General features: G+C 51.4%; 1 protein-coding gene across 1 annotated transcript; it reads right to left on the reverse strand.

The window, feature by feature from the left end:
* Positions 1 to 14,364, reverse strand: B3GNT7 (UDP-GlcNAc:betaGal beta-1,3-N-acetylglucosaminyltransferase 7). The gene is made up of 2 exons (XM_045030955.1): positions 14,234 to 14,364; positions 1 to 1,608 (listed from the first exon to the last, which is right to left on the reverse strand). Exons 1-2 carry the CDS (start codon positions 14,242 to 14,244, stop codon positions 414 to 416), a joined length of 1,206 nt encoding a protein of 401 aa, XP_044886890.1. The 5' UTR covers positions 14,245 to 14,364; the 3' UTR covers positions 1 to 413.
* Positions 14,365 to 15,121: the final 757 nt, after the last annotated feature.

A 15,121-nucleotide genomic window follows, 5' to 3' on the forward strand; every position in this document is an offset into this window, starting at 1 on the left:
CAAACCCAATTTTTTCAATCTTCCCTCCTAGGTCATGTTTTCTAGACCATTAATCATTTTTATTGCTCTTCCCTGGACTTTCCCCAATTTGGCCACATCTTTCCTGAAATGTAGCACCCCAAGATGATCCCTGTTCTCCCTCTCTTTTTCGTTTGTCTCATTCTCCTTTTTCAGCAACCCCCCAACCCAGTTGGGGATAAAAAAAACACAGTACAGTACAAAAATACACAATTAGAAACCTTCCCTCCCCCCGAACAATCTCTCTCCTCTCATCGCCGGAAGGGAAGGCTCTGGAGTAGTCCCAGAATAGTTTGTTGCCTTCATCTGGTTCTAGGTTCTTTCCCCTCGCCCCCCAGGACAAGGTTCTAGATGCTCCAGCCCTTCCTGCCACAGCTCCTCAGGGAAGCCACACGCTAAAGGACGTTGAGCTTTCTGGAGCAGGTTAAGTTACTGTGGACCAGGTTCCACATCTCGAGCAGCTCCAGAGGCAACAGTTTGTGAACCACCATCATGCCCCGGTAGAAACACGGCTCCTTGTTCATCTTGCTGTTCTTGTTCTTCACAATGCCGAAGGTCTTGAAGCCCTCGTGTCTGACTGGCGCCACCTTGAGGACTTCCAGGCACATCCCCAGGAAGACGTCATCGATGGGGTACAGCTCCAAGGTCTCTGAGGCCTTGTGGAGCTTTATGGCCAGGGGCCCGTCCATGAGGAACCCTCCACCACCCGCGTAGGGTGGGTAGTGGTTCTTGTTGTAGAGGGCGCTAGGGATGTAGTACTTGTTCTCTTTCTTCCGGATCGGCCTGGCCTTGTGCAGGACGTCCCCCACAAACAGATCTTCTTCCATCTTGTTGTCCAGGAACTCCAGGATGTTGCTGGGGCTGACGAAGACGTCGTCATCCCCCTTGAAGATGAAGCGAACGCTGTCGCAGTAGATGTTGAGCCACTTTAGGAAATGGACCTCCTTGAGGGTGAGGTTGAAGAAACTGTCTAGGAAATCCCATTGTAGGATATCCCCATAGATGTGGTTCTCATAATCCAGCAGCTTCTGGTAGTTGGCCCTCTCTTCTTCTTTGGAGGCTGTGCCCAACAGAAAGAGAGTCTTGATCTTTTTCCCATCCACCTCTTTCTCCTGGCCCCAGGTCCTTCGGATAGCCTCCCGCCGGTCGTGCTGCGTGATGATGGACTTGACCACAATCAGCAGGTAAATGTCACCCCTGCACTTCTCCGGGTGGTTGATCAGCATGGGAAAATACCTACAGTGCCGGTAAAGCAGGAACTGCCGAAAGTTGGGCTCCAGCCCCTTGAACCAGTCCATCTTGCTGATGTTCTGGTTAGCCGTGCAATTGATAGTGGTGACGTCCCAGGATTTCACCTGGTTCTCAGTGACTCCCGCTGCCTCCAGGTGAGGCTTCTCCTTCTTGCTCTTCCAGAAGTTGCCGGTCTTGGAGAAGATGCCATCTCTCTTCTGAGCTTTCACGGGCTCTTGGTGCAATTCTTTCTGCTGCTGGCCCTGCATGAAATGGCTAGGAGTCATCCCCCTCTGCAGCACCGTCACCATGATCACCAGCACAAAGGACAGGCACACACTTTTGTAGATTGTCTTCTTCCTAAAGAGACAAGATATATGGTTAAAGCAAAGATGCTGTCAGCTGGGGTAGAATCTCAGGGGCCAGCCCACTCTGTGCGAGAATCTTTTATTCTTACAATCAGAGAGACACTGCAATGCAAATGCCAGACAATGGTTATTACATAAGAGAAGGAAACTGAGCGTGACAAACAGAGAGAACATAAGAATGGCCATACTGGGTGAGGCCAATAGTCCGGTATCCTGTCTTCCGACAGTGGCCAATGCCAGGTGCTTCAGAAGGAATGAACAGAACAGGTAACCATCAAGTGATCCATCCCCTGTCGCCCATTCCCAGCTTCTGGCAAACAGAGTCTAGGGACACTATCCCTGCCCATCCTGGCTAATAGCCATTAATGGACCTATCCTCCATGAACTTATCTAGGGTAGGTTAAGGGAGAGGGAGGAAAGGCAGCCCCACTCCAGGGTACGTGTAAAGCCAATTGACGTTTTTTGTCTATTCATTTAAGAAGTTTTAGCTGGTTTACAAATTCTCACCATGTAAATATCAGACACAAAACGACAATCATTAAAAGACTGAGAGAAGAACGTTTTCTTGCTGAAATATAGGGTTTCATCCAAACTGAATTTTTTTGCAGGGTCAGTTCCAGTGAAAATTTTCTATTTTTCCTCCATAAATATCAAAATCAATGTTCATTTCCAAGTGCCTTAAAATATCATTTTGTTTCACTTTTGGTGTAAGGGGAAGAAAAAGCAAATCAGAACGATGTTTTATGTCGAAATGTCAGTTTGAACGATCAGATTCCATTTCCACTTAAAATGTTGTTTAGGTGTTTTCTAAACTAAAGGGGAAAAAGGAACCAATCCCACCCTCGCCTCCATATTTTGCCCTCACCCCTATATTTTAAGCTGAAATGAAATGAAAATGGTTGTTTCATTTTAAAATGGCGATTTGAACAAAAATTTCCATTTTGAAAAAGTTCTGAACACCCTTTGGGGAAAGAAGGGGAACTTTTCAACCTAAAAATGTGAACCAACATTTTTCATGGGGAAAATGTGGGTTTTATGCCCAGGTCTAGGTACATATGATTTACTTATATTCATATGGAGGGTAGGAAGACGCTTTAGGTCATTATTTGAATGGTTCTCACCAAACATTTGTTTTCAAACTTTTGGGGCAAATTTTTCTCAGTCTTCAACATTTGCACTCTCAAACCACTGCATGTTAAACCCTTCACATGCTCCTTGTAATTTTTCCCTGACATAACAACTAGGGTAACCAGATCACAACAGTAAAATATCGGGACACGTTGGGGTGCCATCAGCCCGGCCCACAGTCCATCCCCACTCCTCCCAGGCCCCGCCCCCACTCTGCCCCAGGTCCCGCCCCCTCTCCGCTTGGGGCCGCCCCCCACCACGCCCTTCCTCATCCCCTGGCCCAACGCTGGCTCTTCACCCCCCCGCCACTCGCCCCATTGGCGACGACTTCCCCTCTGCCTGGTGGGTGCGCACCTGCCACCCCACCTCTTCCTGCCCCGCCCCGCCCTCGCCCTGTCCCCAAATCCCCACCCCTGCCCTGCCGCTTCCCCTGAGCACGCTGTGTCCCCGCTCCTCCCAAGAGTGACCAGACGTCCCGATAAAATCGAGACCATCCCGATATTTGGGTGGTTGTCCCGGGTCCTGCCCGATTTGTCCCAATATTTCACTTCACCAGCAGCACTGGGTTGTTTTTGGGGGGGGGGTGGGTTTCTCCCTCCAATGGCAGCACTCGGCTTTTTTTTGCTCCGCCGGCGGAGCCCTCCCAATGTGTCCCAATATTTTCTTCATCTCATTTGGTCGCCCTACTCCTCCCCCTCCCTTGGGAGAAAGTCATAAGTGCCGCCAACCCCAACTATACGTACAATATGATGGGGGCTAATTTAGCTACAACGAATCAGGAAAAAGATCTTGGCGTCATCGTGGCTAGTTCTCTGAAGACGTCCACGCAGTGTGCAGCGGCAGTCAAAAAAGCAAACAGGATGTTAGGAATCATTAAAAAGAGGATAGAGAATAAGACTGAGAATATCTTATTGCCCTTATATAAATCCCTGGTACGCCCACATCTCAAATACTGTGTACAGGTGTGGTCTCCTTATCTCAAAAAAGATCTACTGGCATTAGAAAAAGTTCAGAAAAGGGCAACTAAAATGATTAGTGGTTTGGAACAGGTCCCATATGAGGACAGATTAAAGAGGCTAGGACTCTTCAGCTTGGAAAAGAGGAGACTAAGGGGGGATATGATAGAGGTATATAAAAGCATGGGTGGTGTGGAGACAGTGAATAAGGAAAAGTTATTTACTTGTTCCCATAATACAAGAACTAGGGGTCACCAAATGAAATTAATGGACAGCAGGTTTAAAACAAATAAAAGGAAGTTCTTCACACAGCGCACAGTCAACCTGTGGAACTCCTTGCCTGAGGAGGTTGTGAAGGCTAGGACTATAACAGGGTTTAAAATAGAACTGGATAAATTCATGGAAGTTAAATCCATTAATGGCTAGTAACCAGGATGGGTAAGGAATGGTGTCCCTAGCCTCTGTTTGTCAGAGGATGGAGATGGATGGCAGGAGAGAGATCACTTGATCATTGCCTGTTAGGTTCACTCCCTCTGGGGCACCTGGCATTGGCCACTGTCAGAAGACAGGGTACTGGGCTGGATGGACCTTTGGTCTGACCCAGTATGGCCGTTCTTATGCTGTTTGTGCTGAGGACGGAACCCGACTGCGGTTATTTGCATTGCTCCATAGCTCCCAAACCAGCTCCGGCCCTGCTGCTCCTTCTCTCACATCTGCTCCAATTTCCTCCGGCCCCACTGTCCCGTGCGTGTCAGGGCTTCTCCCCCAGCCAGTGACCTGTTTGCCTAGCAGGACCCCGTCACAAGGCAGTTTGTGAGATGCCGCTGGCGGATGGGGCCAGGGAAGGGATGTAGCATCGGGGCTGTTGATTTCATCGAGCTTGACGCACAGGCAGTGTGCTCTGCTGATGGGATCCCCTGGGAAGTAGCTGCTGCTCTGGAACGTGTTTCTCAGAGACGGCAGGACCTATACGGCTGGTAACCTCACCCAGAGCCCTGTCCGGGTCACACGAGCCCCTGCTCTGTAGCCCGCATTTCCCCCCCTCCACCCAGTGCAGGCTGATTCTTCCCAAGAGATCGATGAGATCCGCTGCGCTACCCCCGACTCCATTCCACCCCCTCTAACTCCTTCCCTCTTCCCACACTGAGGTTTCTCCCCTGCTCTCCATCTGACCCCTTTTCCTGCCCCCCAGGGCCACTGACATCTCTCCCCTTTTCCCTCCCCCTCCTCGGCCACCTCCTGCTCACCTCCTCCATGTCCCTCCAAAAGCTGACCTCCCCACCTCCCCCGGCCTCCCAGTTGCTGCCCCATCTCCCTTCTCATCATGGGTGATGGGTATAATAGGCATGGGGAGGCTGCTGCAGCCACCAGACCCCCTGGTTATGGGAACTGGGGGCAAAGATTTTGCTTTATTATGCCCCATGCACGTTCTGGGGTGGCTGGGAGGCAGTATGTACTATTCAGCTTCCTGGGTTCCTCAATAATCTCCCTCGACTCCAGGGAGATTACTGAGGAACCCAGGAAGCTGAGTAGCAAATACTGCCTCCTCGGCCACCCCGGAACTTGCATGAGGCATATCAAAAGCGTCTTCGAAGAGACGCTTTCCCCGGGCTAGCTTGGGTCTGGGGAGGGGAGGGGAGGCACGGCTGCGGCTGACCCGGGGATCCTCTGGGCAAGGTGGTTGCAGGAGAGGGGGTGGGCTTTGGGCTTTGGACGGCTCAGAGCTCCTCCTGCCAAGGGGGGGCACTCCAGCTTCAGCCAGCCCGGGGCTCCTCCGGGCAGGTGTGTGGGGGGGGGGAGGTTGGGGGGTGTCTTGGGGCTTCAGCCAGCATGGGGGTCCTCTGGCCAGGGGGCATGCTTGGGGCTTCTCCAGGTGGGGGGCTTTTGGCTCTGGCTGGGGGGAGGGAGTCTCGGGGCTCCGGCTGCTGGGGGGCAGGCAGAAGGGGTGAAATCTCTGGGATCAGCGGACCTCCCGCAGGCGCGCCGCCGAAGGCTGCCTGACTGCCGCCCTCACGGCGACCGGCAGGGCACCCCCCGCGGCTTCCCGCCCCGGCACGTGCTTGGAGTGCTGGAGCCGCCGCTGTAGGCTCCCCAAAGGGGGGCTCCACCCGCCGCCCATGCTTCTCATCACTAAGTTCATCTAACACACCATCTACAGCTGCTGCCTCACGGCCCTCTCCTCCCCTCCCTACGTCCAGCTTTCCACCCCACTGAGACTGTTCTCACTTGGTCTCCAGCAGCCTCAGCCACCCTCCGTCCTTGTCCCCTCTCTGCCAATCACATCCTCCTCCTTGAAATCGGTTCTTCTCTTGGCCTTTCAAATACCATCCTCTGAGGTCCTCCTCCCTCCTCTGGCCCTGGTCCCTGCACCAGCCGCTCTTTTGGAAGACCCTTTCCCACCTTCTGTGGGGGTCCCATGGGGCTGTATCCAAGACCAGGTCTCTTCCTGGCCTCACTGCTCCCCACACCTTCAAATCCCTGCCCTGCTCGTCCTCGCTTTCGGGGTTCTTGCCTCTCTTTGCGCTAATGCAATATTGCATTTCTGGGGTGCTACAAAGGTTCTGCTTGAGGCCCACAATACCCCAATCTTGTACCAATCTGCTTCTCCATCGCTCTTGCATTATGGCATGCCTGACGTTCATCCCTCACCCCCAGAACTCGGCTTGGCAGAATTGGTTTGTTTGAGCTGAGACTCGGCAGGTTACTGCTGAAGGCGAAGGCGAACATTGCCGTCAAGTTTGAAGAAAATTGATCAAATTCATTCTGGGTAACACATCGTTTTAAAACCGGGCCCCGGGCTGGAAATGCTGGTTTGGTTCTAAGGCCCATGGGGTCCTGCTAGCTCTGAAGCAGCTGGTTGTGACTCCCTGGCAATTTGGCACAGCGTTAAAATCTCCCTGGAAACTTACGCCCCACCCATGTTTGAACGTCGTTATAGCCAGAACTATTAGCCACTGTATCTAGCTGAAAGCGGTTACTAGCGGGTCGCACACTTGGTGTAGGCCAAGTTCACTGCACAGACCAGGGGCTCATTGCGTCCTGCACCCCCCACAAGCTGCCTCTGTACCACCCTCCCATCCTCCTCTTTGTCAGGGATAACTCCTGCCTCCCTTGTGTGCCCCCATTCCATCCTCCCCTATACCAGCATCCTCCAAAATACACACACACACACACACACGCTTTTGTGTGCCCTTCATTCCTCCTCCCCCCATGCCAAGATCCCCCCTTCTCTTCTCCACAGCGGGGGTGTTTGTGCCCCACCTCTCTATGGCTGTGCTAATCAGATGGCGGGGGGGGGCTCACGTGTTTCACGTTTTTCCCCTTTTGTTTTTTTCTGATTTCCCCCCAAAATCAATAGGATTCTGGCCTGGGATGCCTGGAACATTCCCTGACATTTTGGAATGGATCAGGTGCGCCATTCAAAAGTTATCGTGTTACGAACCAACAGAGAAGAGCCACCCAGCGGCATGTGTGCCCTTCGCAAACCCAGCCCATGAGCAGTTTGCATCTGGTGGCTGGCAGCAGCATAGGGAAAACCTAGGTATCCGGCTATGCTTTAACCTGGAACAAGGGGACTTCGTTAGCTCAAGCAGTAGTAGCCTGTGGTTTGGGAGACAAAGTCTTCCAGGGTTCCACTCTTTGATTTTCACAATGGATTTTGTTGCAGGATCGCTTATGGTTTCAACAGTGAGGGCATTTCCTTAAAGTTGCAGGGGAAAAAAACTGCAGCAATAAGGAACTGCTTTGACTATGAAGGCTACTCACTAGTAGCTCCGGAGTTACGATCACAAACAAGCTCTCTCATACGCAGTAGCTATGGGATTTCTAATGTACTAACCACAGCACTGTCTGATTCGTGGCCCGTATAAAGCAGGAAAAGCATTTCCGTGATTATAGACTCATAGACTTTAAGGTCAGAAGGGACCATTATAATCATCTAGTCTGACCTCCTGCACAATGCAGGCCACAGAATCTTACCCACCCACTCCTGTAACAAACCCCTGACCTATGTCTGAGTTAGTGAAGTCCTCAAATCATGGTTTAAAGACCTCAAGGTGCAGAGAATCCTCCAGCAAGTGACCCGTGCCCCATGCTGCAGAGGAAGGCGAAAAACCTCCAGGGCCTCTGCCAATCTGCCCCGGAGGAAAATTCCTTCCTGACCCCAAATATGGCGATCAGCTAAATCCTGAGCATGTGGGCAAGACTCACCAGCCAGCACCCAGGAAAGAATTCTTATTTCACAGTACGTGAGAATTCTTCTGGAAAATTTCAAAGTAATGGGTCAAAGGAGGGGTCTGTTCCTGGGTAGGGCCTATTTTGTATGTAATTATTGGCTGGTTGAGGGAAATTCAGTATCGCTACCCCCAAAGTGTTCAAAGGTTGCAAGATCTGCCACCCCACACTGGAATCGATACGGGGTATCATCAACAACTACAACCCATACTTGACGGGGATCCTCTTCTGAAAGAAATCTTCCCTGAACCCCCAATTCTGCCCTTCAAACAACCCCCCAGTCTCTCCAAGCTCAGAAGCAGCAGCTAGTTCCTCCCAGACCAGGACACACTAACTCAAAGTGGCACCAGACCCTGCCAGAATAACAGCTGCAAAGCCTGCGGACAGCTCTCCACTGCTGCAATGATGAATACTCCCCTACAACACACCTGTCTAGATCCACGGGTCCTACACGTGCCTATCCCAACATGCGCTGTACCTCACCCAGTGCACTCAATCCTCCAATAACAAGTATGCGAGTGAAACCAGGCAAATCACTAAGCTCTCGAATCAACTCACACAGGAAAAAGATAAAAAACAAAACCACCCCCAGCACCTGTGAGTGAATAGCGGCAGTATCTCTGTTGGCTGGACACTGCACGGTCCACACTGGCGCTCAGAGGGGTGGCTTAGTCACACCCCTGAGGGACATAACTTGTACTGATGTAGGCTGGAGTGTGTGTAGATAGCCTGTGTGGCTCAAAAGCGTGTCTCTCTCACCAACAGAAGTTGGTCCAGTAAAAGATCTTACTTTGCCCAGCTTGTCTTTCTGATATCTTGGGACCAACATGGCTACAACACACTGCATACAAAAATCACATGACAGGCCTCTCAAAATCGCAAGATTGGCTTAGAAATCATGAGCTTTTTTAAAAATCAATTTTGGGTACCTTTTCTTGGCCTTCCGGTTTGAGCCTCTAGGGAGCACTCAGGTCCCAGTTACAAGCTTTTCTCCACAGCCATGGGCTAGAAATGTACTTTTTAAATTAAAGCTGTGATTCACGTGTCATCACTTATCTCCAGCAGCTAGGGCTTTCAGTAAAACATCCAATATCGCTATGTGATAAAATCATGAGAGGTGGCAACACTGGCTGTGACACTCCATGGGAATAACCTGAACTTCGTTAACATTTTTGCGGTGAGAATTTCTTTGTTTTTATAAATTATATAGGGTTACTGCAGAGATTAGATGCTCTATAAGGCCTCTGGATTCCCATAGCTCAGTGCAGAGATCATGCTTTCTATAATGTTCCTTGTCTCTCTTTGCCCAATAGAAATTTGACGACGCTCCATCTTCCTCTGCACGTTAGGTATGATCTGCAGAGTTCCCAATTTTCTTGTGCTTCCTCTTACCCTCAATAAACTTTATGAAATGCTTGTTAGGCCAGACAGATTTTATAAGGGACCTGTCACTATATCAAACAATAATGCCAGATTTTGTAAATAATTCTTCTTTGTGTTTTTTTTTTAATTAAATGGCACTTAACTGAATGCAAAACCTGAAGATTTACAATCAAACTGTTTTTTAATGAATGAAAACCCCAAAGCTGGTCATTTATAAGCATCTATAACTTCTTTCTATCTATTAATAATGTAAAAAACACCCTCGCGGTAGCTCTGGTTACAGCTAAGAGTATGGAAATAAACAGTTATGGGAAGGTGGATAGATATTGTATGTGATATTTTATATGTATACATTTATCTGAGACTGTATGAACTGTGAGGGTATTGGAACCTTTGCTTTGAATATTCCTCAACCAGGGGTTCCAGACTCATGCCACAGTCCTTTCCCTGCAGAGATCACCCAGAATTTCCTACCATCTGCTTTTCTGGGGAGGGATGGGCATGTAAAAGAAACAATGGTCCCAGAGGGAGGCTACTGGGTAACGCTTAACTAGAGACTCTCCATGTTAACTTCTACTGGCCGCAAATAACTCTGAAGTGCCCTCCCTTAAACTCTCCCCTGCTCACTGATGTGTGACTTCTAGCCCCTCCTAGATTCCCCTGGGGCGCCGCTTTTGGAATCTGGCCCACAAATTAAGAGAATCTGCGCAGGTGACAAGTATCGGGGGGGTGGGGGGGGAAGGAGCCGTGTTAGTCTGTAGCCACAAAAACAACAAGGAGTCTGGTGGCACGTTAAAGACTAACCGATTTATTTGGGCATAAGCTTTAGTGGGTAAAATCCCCACTTCTTCAGATGCATGGAGTGAACATTACAGAAACAGGCATAAATATCTATTGGCACATGGAGAAGGGAGTTACCTTACAAGTGGAGAACCAATTTTGAAGGCCAATTTAGGCTTTGGCTACACTTACACTTCAAAGCGCTGCCGTGGCAGCGCTTTGAAGCGCTAAGTGTAGTCAAAGCGCCAGCGCTGGGAGAGAGCTCTCCCAGCGCTGTCCGTACTCCACCTCCCTGTGGGGAATAACGTACAGCGCTGGGAGCCGCGCTCCCAGCGCTGGGGCTTTGACCACACTGGCGCTTTGCAGCGCCGCAATTTGCAGCGCTGGAGAGGGTGTGTTTTCACACCCTGCTGCAGCGCTGCAAATTTGTAAGTGTAGCCAAGCCCTTAGTCAGGATGGATGTGGTCCACTCCCAATAATTGATGCGGAGGTGTCAATACCAAGGGAAGGGAAATTGCTTTTGTAGTGAGCCAGCCATTCCCAGTCCCTATTCAAGCCCCAGCTGATGGTGTTAAATCTGCAAATGAATTGTAGCTGAGCAGTTTCTCTCTGAAGTCCGTTTTTGAAGTTTTGTAGAACGATGGCTACTTTTAAATCTGTTATTGAGTGTCCAGGAAGATTGAAGTGTTCTCCTACTGGCTTTTGTATGTTATCATTTCTGATGTCTGATTTGTGTCCATTTATCCTTTTACGTAGAGACTGTCCCGTTTGGCCAATGTATATGGCAGAGGGGCATTGCTGGCACATATCACATTAGTAAATGTGCAAGTGAATGAGCCTCTGATGGTGTGGCTGGTGTTGTTGGGTCCTATGATGGTGTCGCTAGAGTAGATTTGGGGACAGAGAAGGCAACGTGGTTTGTTGGGGATTGGTTCCTGGGTTAGTGTTTCTGTGGTGTGATGTGTAGTTGCTGGTAAGTATTTGCTTCAGGCTGTGGGGCTATCTGTAAGTGAGAACTGGCCCTGAGATGATGGGGCGTTCAGCTGTACAGAACGCAACGCCATTCACCGCCTAGAAACAACTCTGACATTATAATCAAAAGGGCTGACAAAGGAGGTGCTGTCGTCACCATGAACAGGTCGGATGATGAACTGGAGGCTGCCAGACAACTCTCCAACACCACATTCTACAGGCCACTATACTCCGATCCCACTGAGGAATACCAAAAGAAACTACACCATCTGCTCAAGAAACTCCCTGCTCCAGCACGGGAACAAATCTACATGGACACACCCCCAAAGCCCTGACCAGGGGTATTCTATCTGCTACCCAAGATCCATAAACCTGGAAATCCTGGACGCTCCATCATCTCAGGCATTGGCACCCTGACAGCAGGATTATCTGCTTATTTGGACTCTCTCCTCAGACCCTACGCTACCAGCACTCCTCACTATCTTCGAAATACCACTGACTTCCTGAGGAAACTACAGTGATCTTTCTGAAAACACCAGCCTGGCCACCATGGATGTAGAAGCTCTTTACACCAATATTCCACATGAGGATGGACTACAAGCTGTCAGGAACAGTATCCCTGATGAGACCACGGGACACCGGATGGCTGAGCTTTGTGACTTTGTCCTCACCCACAATCATTTCAGATTTGGGGACAACCTATACCTTCAAGTCAGTGGCACTGCTATGGGTACCCACATGGCCCCACAATATGCCAACATTTTTATGGCTGACTTAGAACAACGCTTCCACAGCTCTCATCCCCTAGTGCTCCTCTTCTACTTACGCTACACTCATGACATCTTCATCATCTGGACCCATGGGAAAGAGGCTCTTGAAAAATTTCACCCGGATTTCAACAATTTCCACCCCACCATCAATCTCAGCCTGGACCAGTCCACACAAGAGATCCACTTCCTGGACACTTCCGTGCAAATAAGCGATGGTCACATAAACACCACCCTATACTAGAAACCTACTGACCGCTATACTTACCTACATGCCTCCAGCTTCAATCCAGGACACACCACACGATCCATTGTCTCCAGCCAAGCCTTAAAATACAACCGTATTTGCTACAATCCCTCAGACAGAGACAAACACCCAGAAGATCTCTATCAAGCATTCTTAAAACTACAAAACCCACCTGGGGAAGTGAGGAAACAGATTGACAGAGCAAGACGGGTACCCAGAAATCACCTACTGCAGGACAGGCCCAACAAGGAAAATAACAGAACGCCACTGTCCATCATGTATAGCCTCCAGCTAACACCTCTCCAGCGCATCATCATCAATCTACAACCTATCCTGGAAAATGATCCCCCACTCTCACAAGCCTTGGGAGGCAGGCCAATCCTCACTTACAGACAGCCCCCCAACCCCTGCAACAAACCCTGTTGCCTTCTCTGTCCCCAAATCTACTCTAGCGACATCATGATAGGACCCAACCACACCATCAGAGGCTCATTCACTTACACATTTACTAATGTGATATGTGCCATCATGTGCCAGCAATGCCCCTCTGCCATGTACATTGGCCAAACCGGACAGTCTCTACAGAAAAGGATAAATGGACACAAATCAGACATCAGAAATGGTAACATACAAAAGCCAGTAGGAGAACACTTCAGTCTTCCTGGACACTCAATAACAGATTTAAAAGTAGCCATCCTTCAATAAAACAACTTCAAAAACAGCCTTCAAAGAGAAACTGCTTTCCTGAGCTACAGCTCACTTCTTCGGATGCATAGAATGGAACACACAGACAGGAGATATTTATACATACAGAGAACATGAAAAGGTGGAAGTAGCCATACCAACAGGAAAAGTCTAATCAATTGAGATGAGCTATCATCAGCAGGAGGAAAAAAAACCTTTTGAAGTGATAATTAAGATGGCCCATAGAAGGTGTGAGGAGAACTTAACACAGGGAAATAGATTCAATTAGACTGGAATGTCTCTCTCGCCTTTAATTCCTCCTTTAGATCCAGTTATCAAGCGGCTCTCACAGCCAATCGCACCTGGGGGCCGGGGAGCTCATGGGATCAGATCTAGAACCCCAGGGTTCCAGACTAGAAGTTCCAGTCCCATTGGCTCCCGGCACTGCAGGTGAGGGGATTTCGTGCCCTTCCTCTCCGCCGAAGCCGAGAGGGGCGATGACTTGCCGACAGGCCCCGTGACGGACGGACGGACGGACGGTTCGCCGGCAACCCAGGGCTCTCCGCTGGCTTGTCCCTGGCTTGGGGTCATGAAGGGAGAGAGATTTTACAGTGGGGGAAAAAAAATGTCAGGAAACCCAAGTGCTAGTGGGGGCCCTGCACGGGCCCCTCCCCGGCTCCACGGAGGGCGCTGCTGGAATAACCAATTAATTGCCACTGTTGCGGGGCGGGTTGATCCCACCCCCACGCCCCCAACTCCTCTAATGAGCAACAGGGTCCTGCATTGAGGAGCCGCCCCCCCGCCCCCGCCGGGAGCACAGAGATGCCGGTACCGTTTGCAACGGAGAGAAAAACAAATCTCAGCAGCCGAGCCCTGGGGGGGGGGGAGATGTGCCCCCCCCAGGCTGGGGCGCCGCTGGAAGCCGGTGGGGGAGGGGGCTGGCTGGGGCTGGACATTGCCGCCCCCCCCCTGCAATGCCTTTACCTCCCCCCGAGCGCCCGCTCCCGAGCCAGCCCGCGGGGTAACTCCACGGAGCCTTTGGGCGGCTGCTAGGGCGGGGACGACACCCCCCAGCCCGAGCCAAGCTTTGGCCCCGAGGAGGGAGCAGCTCCAGCGGCTCCGCGAGGTCCCCTGGGGGCTTTGCGCTGGGGATGGAGGCGAGCGAGCCCCGGGGACCGGACAGGCGAGCAGCAAATGCCGAGTCCCCCAGCCTGGCTCCCCAGATTTTCACCCAGCCGCTTCGCAGCCGCTCCCCGCTGTACCTGCGGGGGGGGGCGCAGGGACCCCCCAGGGGCGCCCCCGAACTCGGAACCCGCAGCTCCCCCGGAGGCGGGACGCGCCGAGCCGGTCCGAGGGCAGCGGGAGGCAGAGCCCGGCTCGGCCCGGCCGAGCAGCCAATTCTTTGCATCAGAGGGAAAAGTGGGGGGCGCGGATGTGCCCCCCCCCAGGGAGCCCAGGCGCACTCACCACTGCAACATGCTAGCGGCGCTGCCGGCCGGTATCCTGAGAGGCGTCCTGGCTCCGCTGCTGGGGAGCTACGGGGCAGGCTGGCTTGGCTCGGCTCGGCTCGGCTCCGCCCGGCCCTCCTCCCTGCCTGCCTGCCGCTCGCACACAGAGCCCTCTATGCTCACTGGCCTCCGCCTCTGCAGCTCCCAGCATCTGCCTCCTGCCTCCCCTCCGCTCCCCGAGGTGGAGCCTGGGCTGCAGGTATTTTAACTCTTCAGCTGCTGGGCTGGCAGGACTGCTGCTCTGCCCCCGTCCCAGGCCATGTCAAAGGGCGATGGGCCAGGATTCAGTGGTGGTTGTCGCTCAGTCGCTGGGAACGAGCTCCCCACACCAGGCCCTCTTGCCATTTTGCTTTCCTGGCCGCAGACACCCGCTGGGCGCCGGGAGACCACGGGGGCCCATCATCCCCAAGTGGATCACTTCTTGGGAGGGGCTCCCATCAGCACAAACGCCCCAATAATTCTTCCAGCAACCTAGCGCTGTCTACACGGGGGCTTAGGTGGGCTTAACTACATCTCTGGGAGGGAGTGGATTTTCCACACCCCTGGAGTAACTTTCCTGGGTCAGCCGAACTTTCTAGTGTAGAGCAGCCCTTGTAGACGTTGTGCAGAAAGAAAGGGCCAGATTTAGACATCGCTTGGATGCAAGGACCTAGGGGGAGCCTGAATCAACAATAATGGTGGCATTGTCCATGGATCCTAAAACGTATCATGCATAGACTTAAAATCTTCCCAATGTGTCCAGTTTCCTGACACAGATTCAGCCTGGGAATGACTAACATGCTGTCAAACCAACCAAATATTTTCACCATCGGAAACACCGTCTAATGTGGTGGCATCTTAAATAACT

This window comes from Mauremys mutica, chromosome 9 (genome assembly GCF_020497125.1).
Source record: "Mauremys mutica isolate MM-2020 ecotype Southern chromosome 9, ASM2049712v1, whole genome shotgun sequence".
Classification (NCBI taxonomy): Eukaryota; Metazoa; Chordata; order Testudines; family Geoemydidae; genus Mauremys; species Mauremys mutica.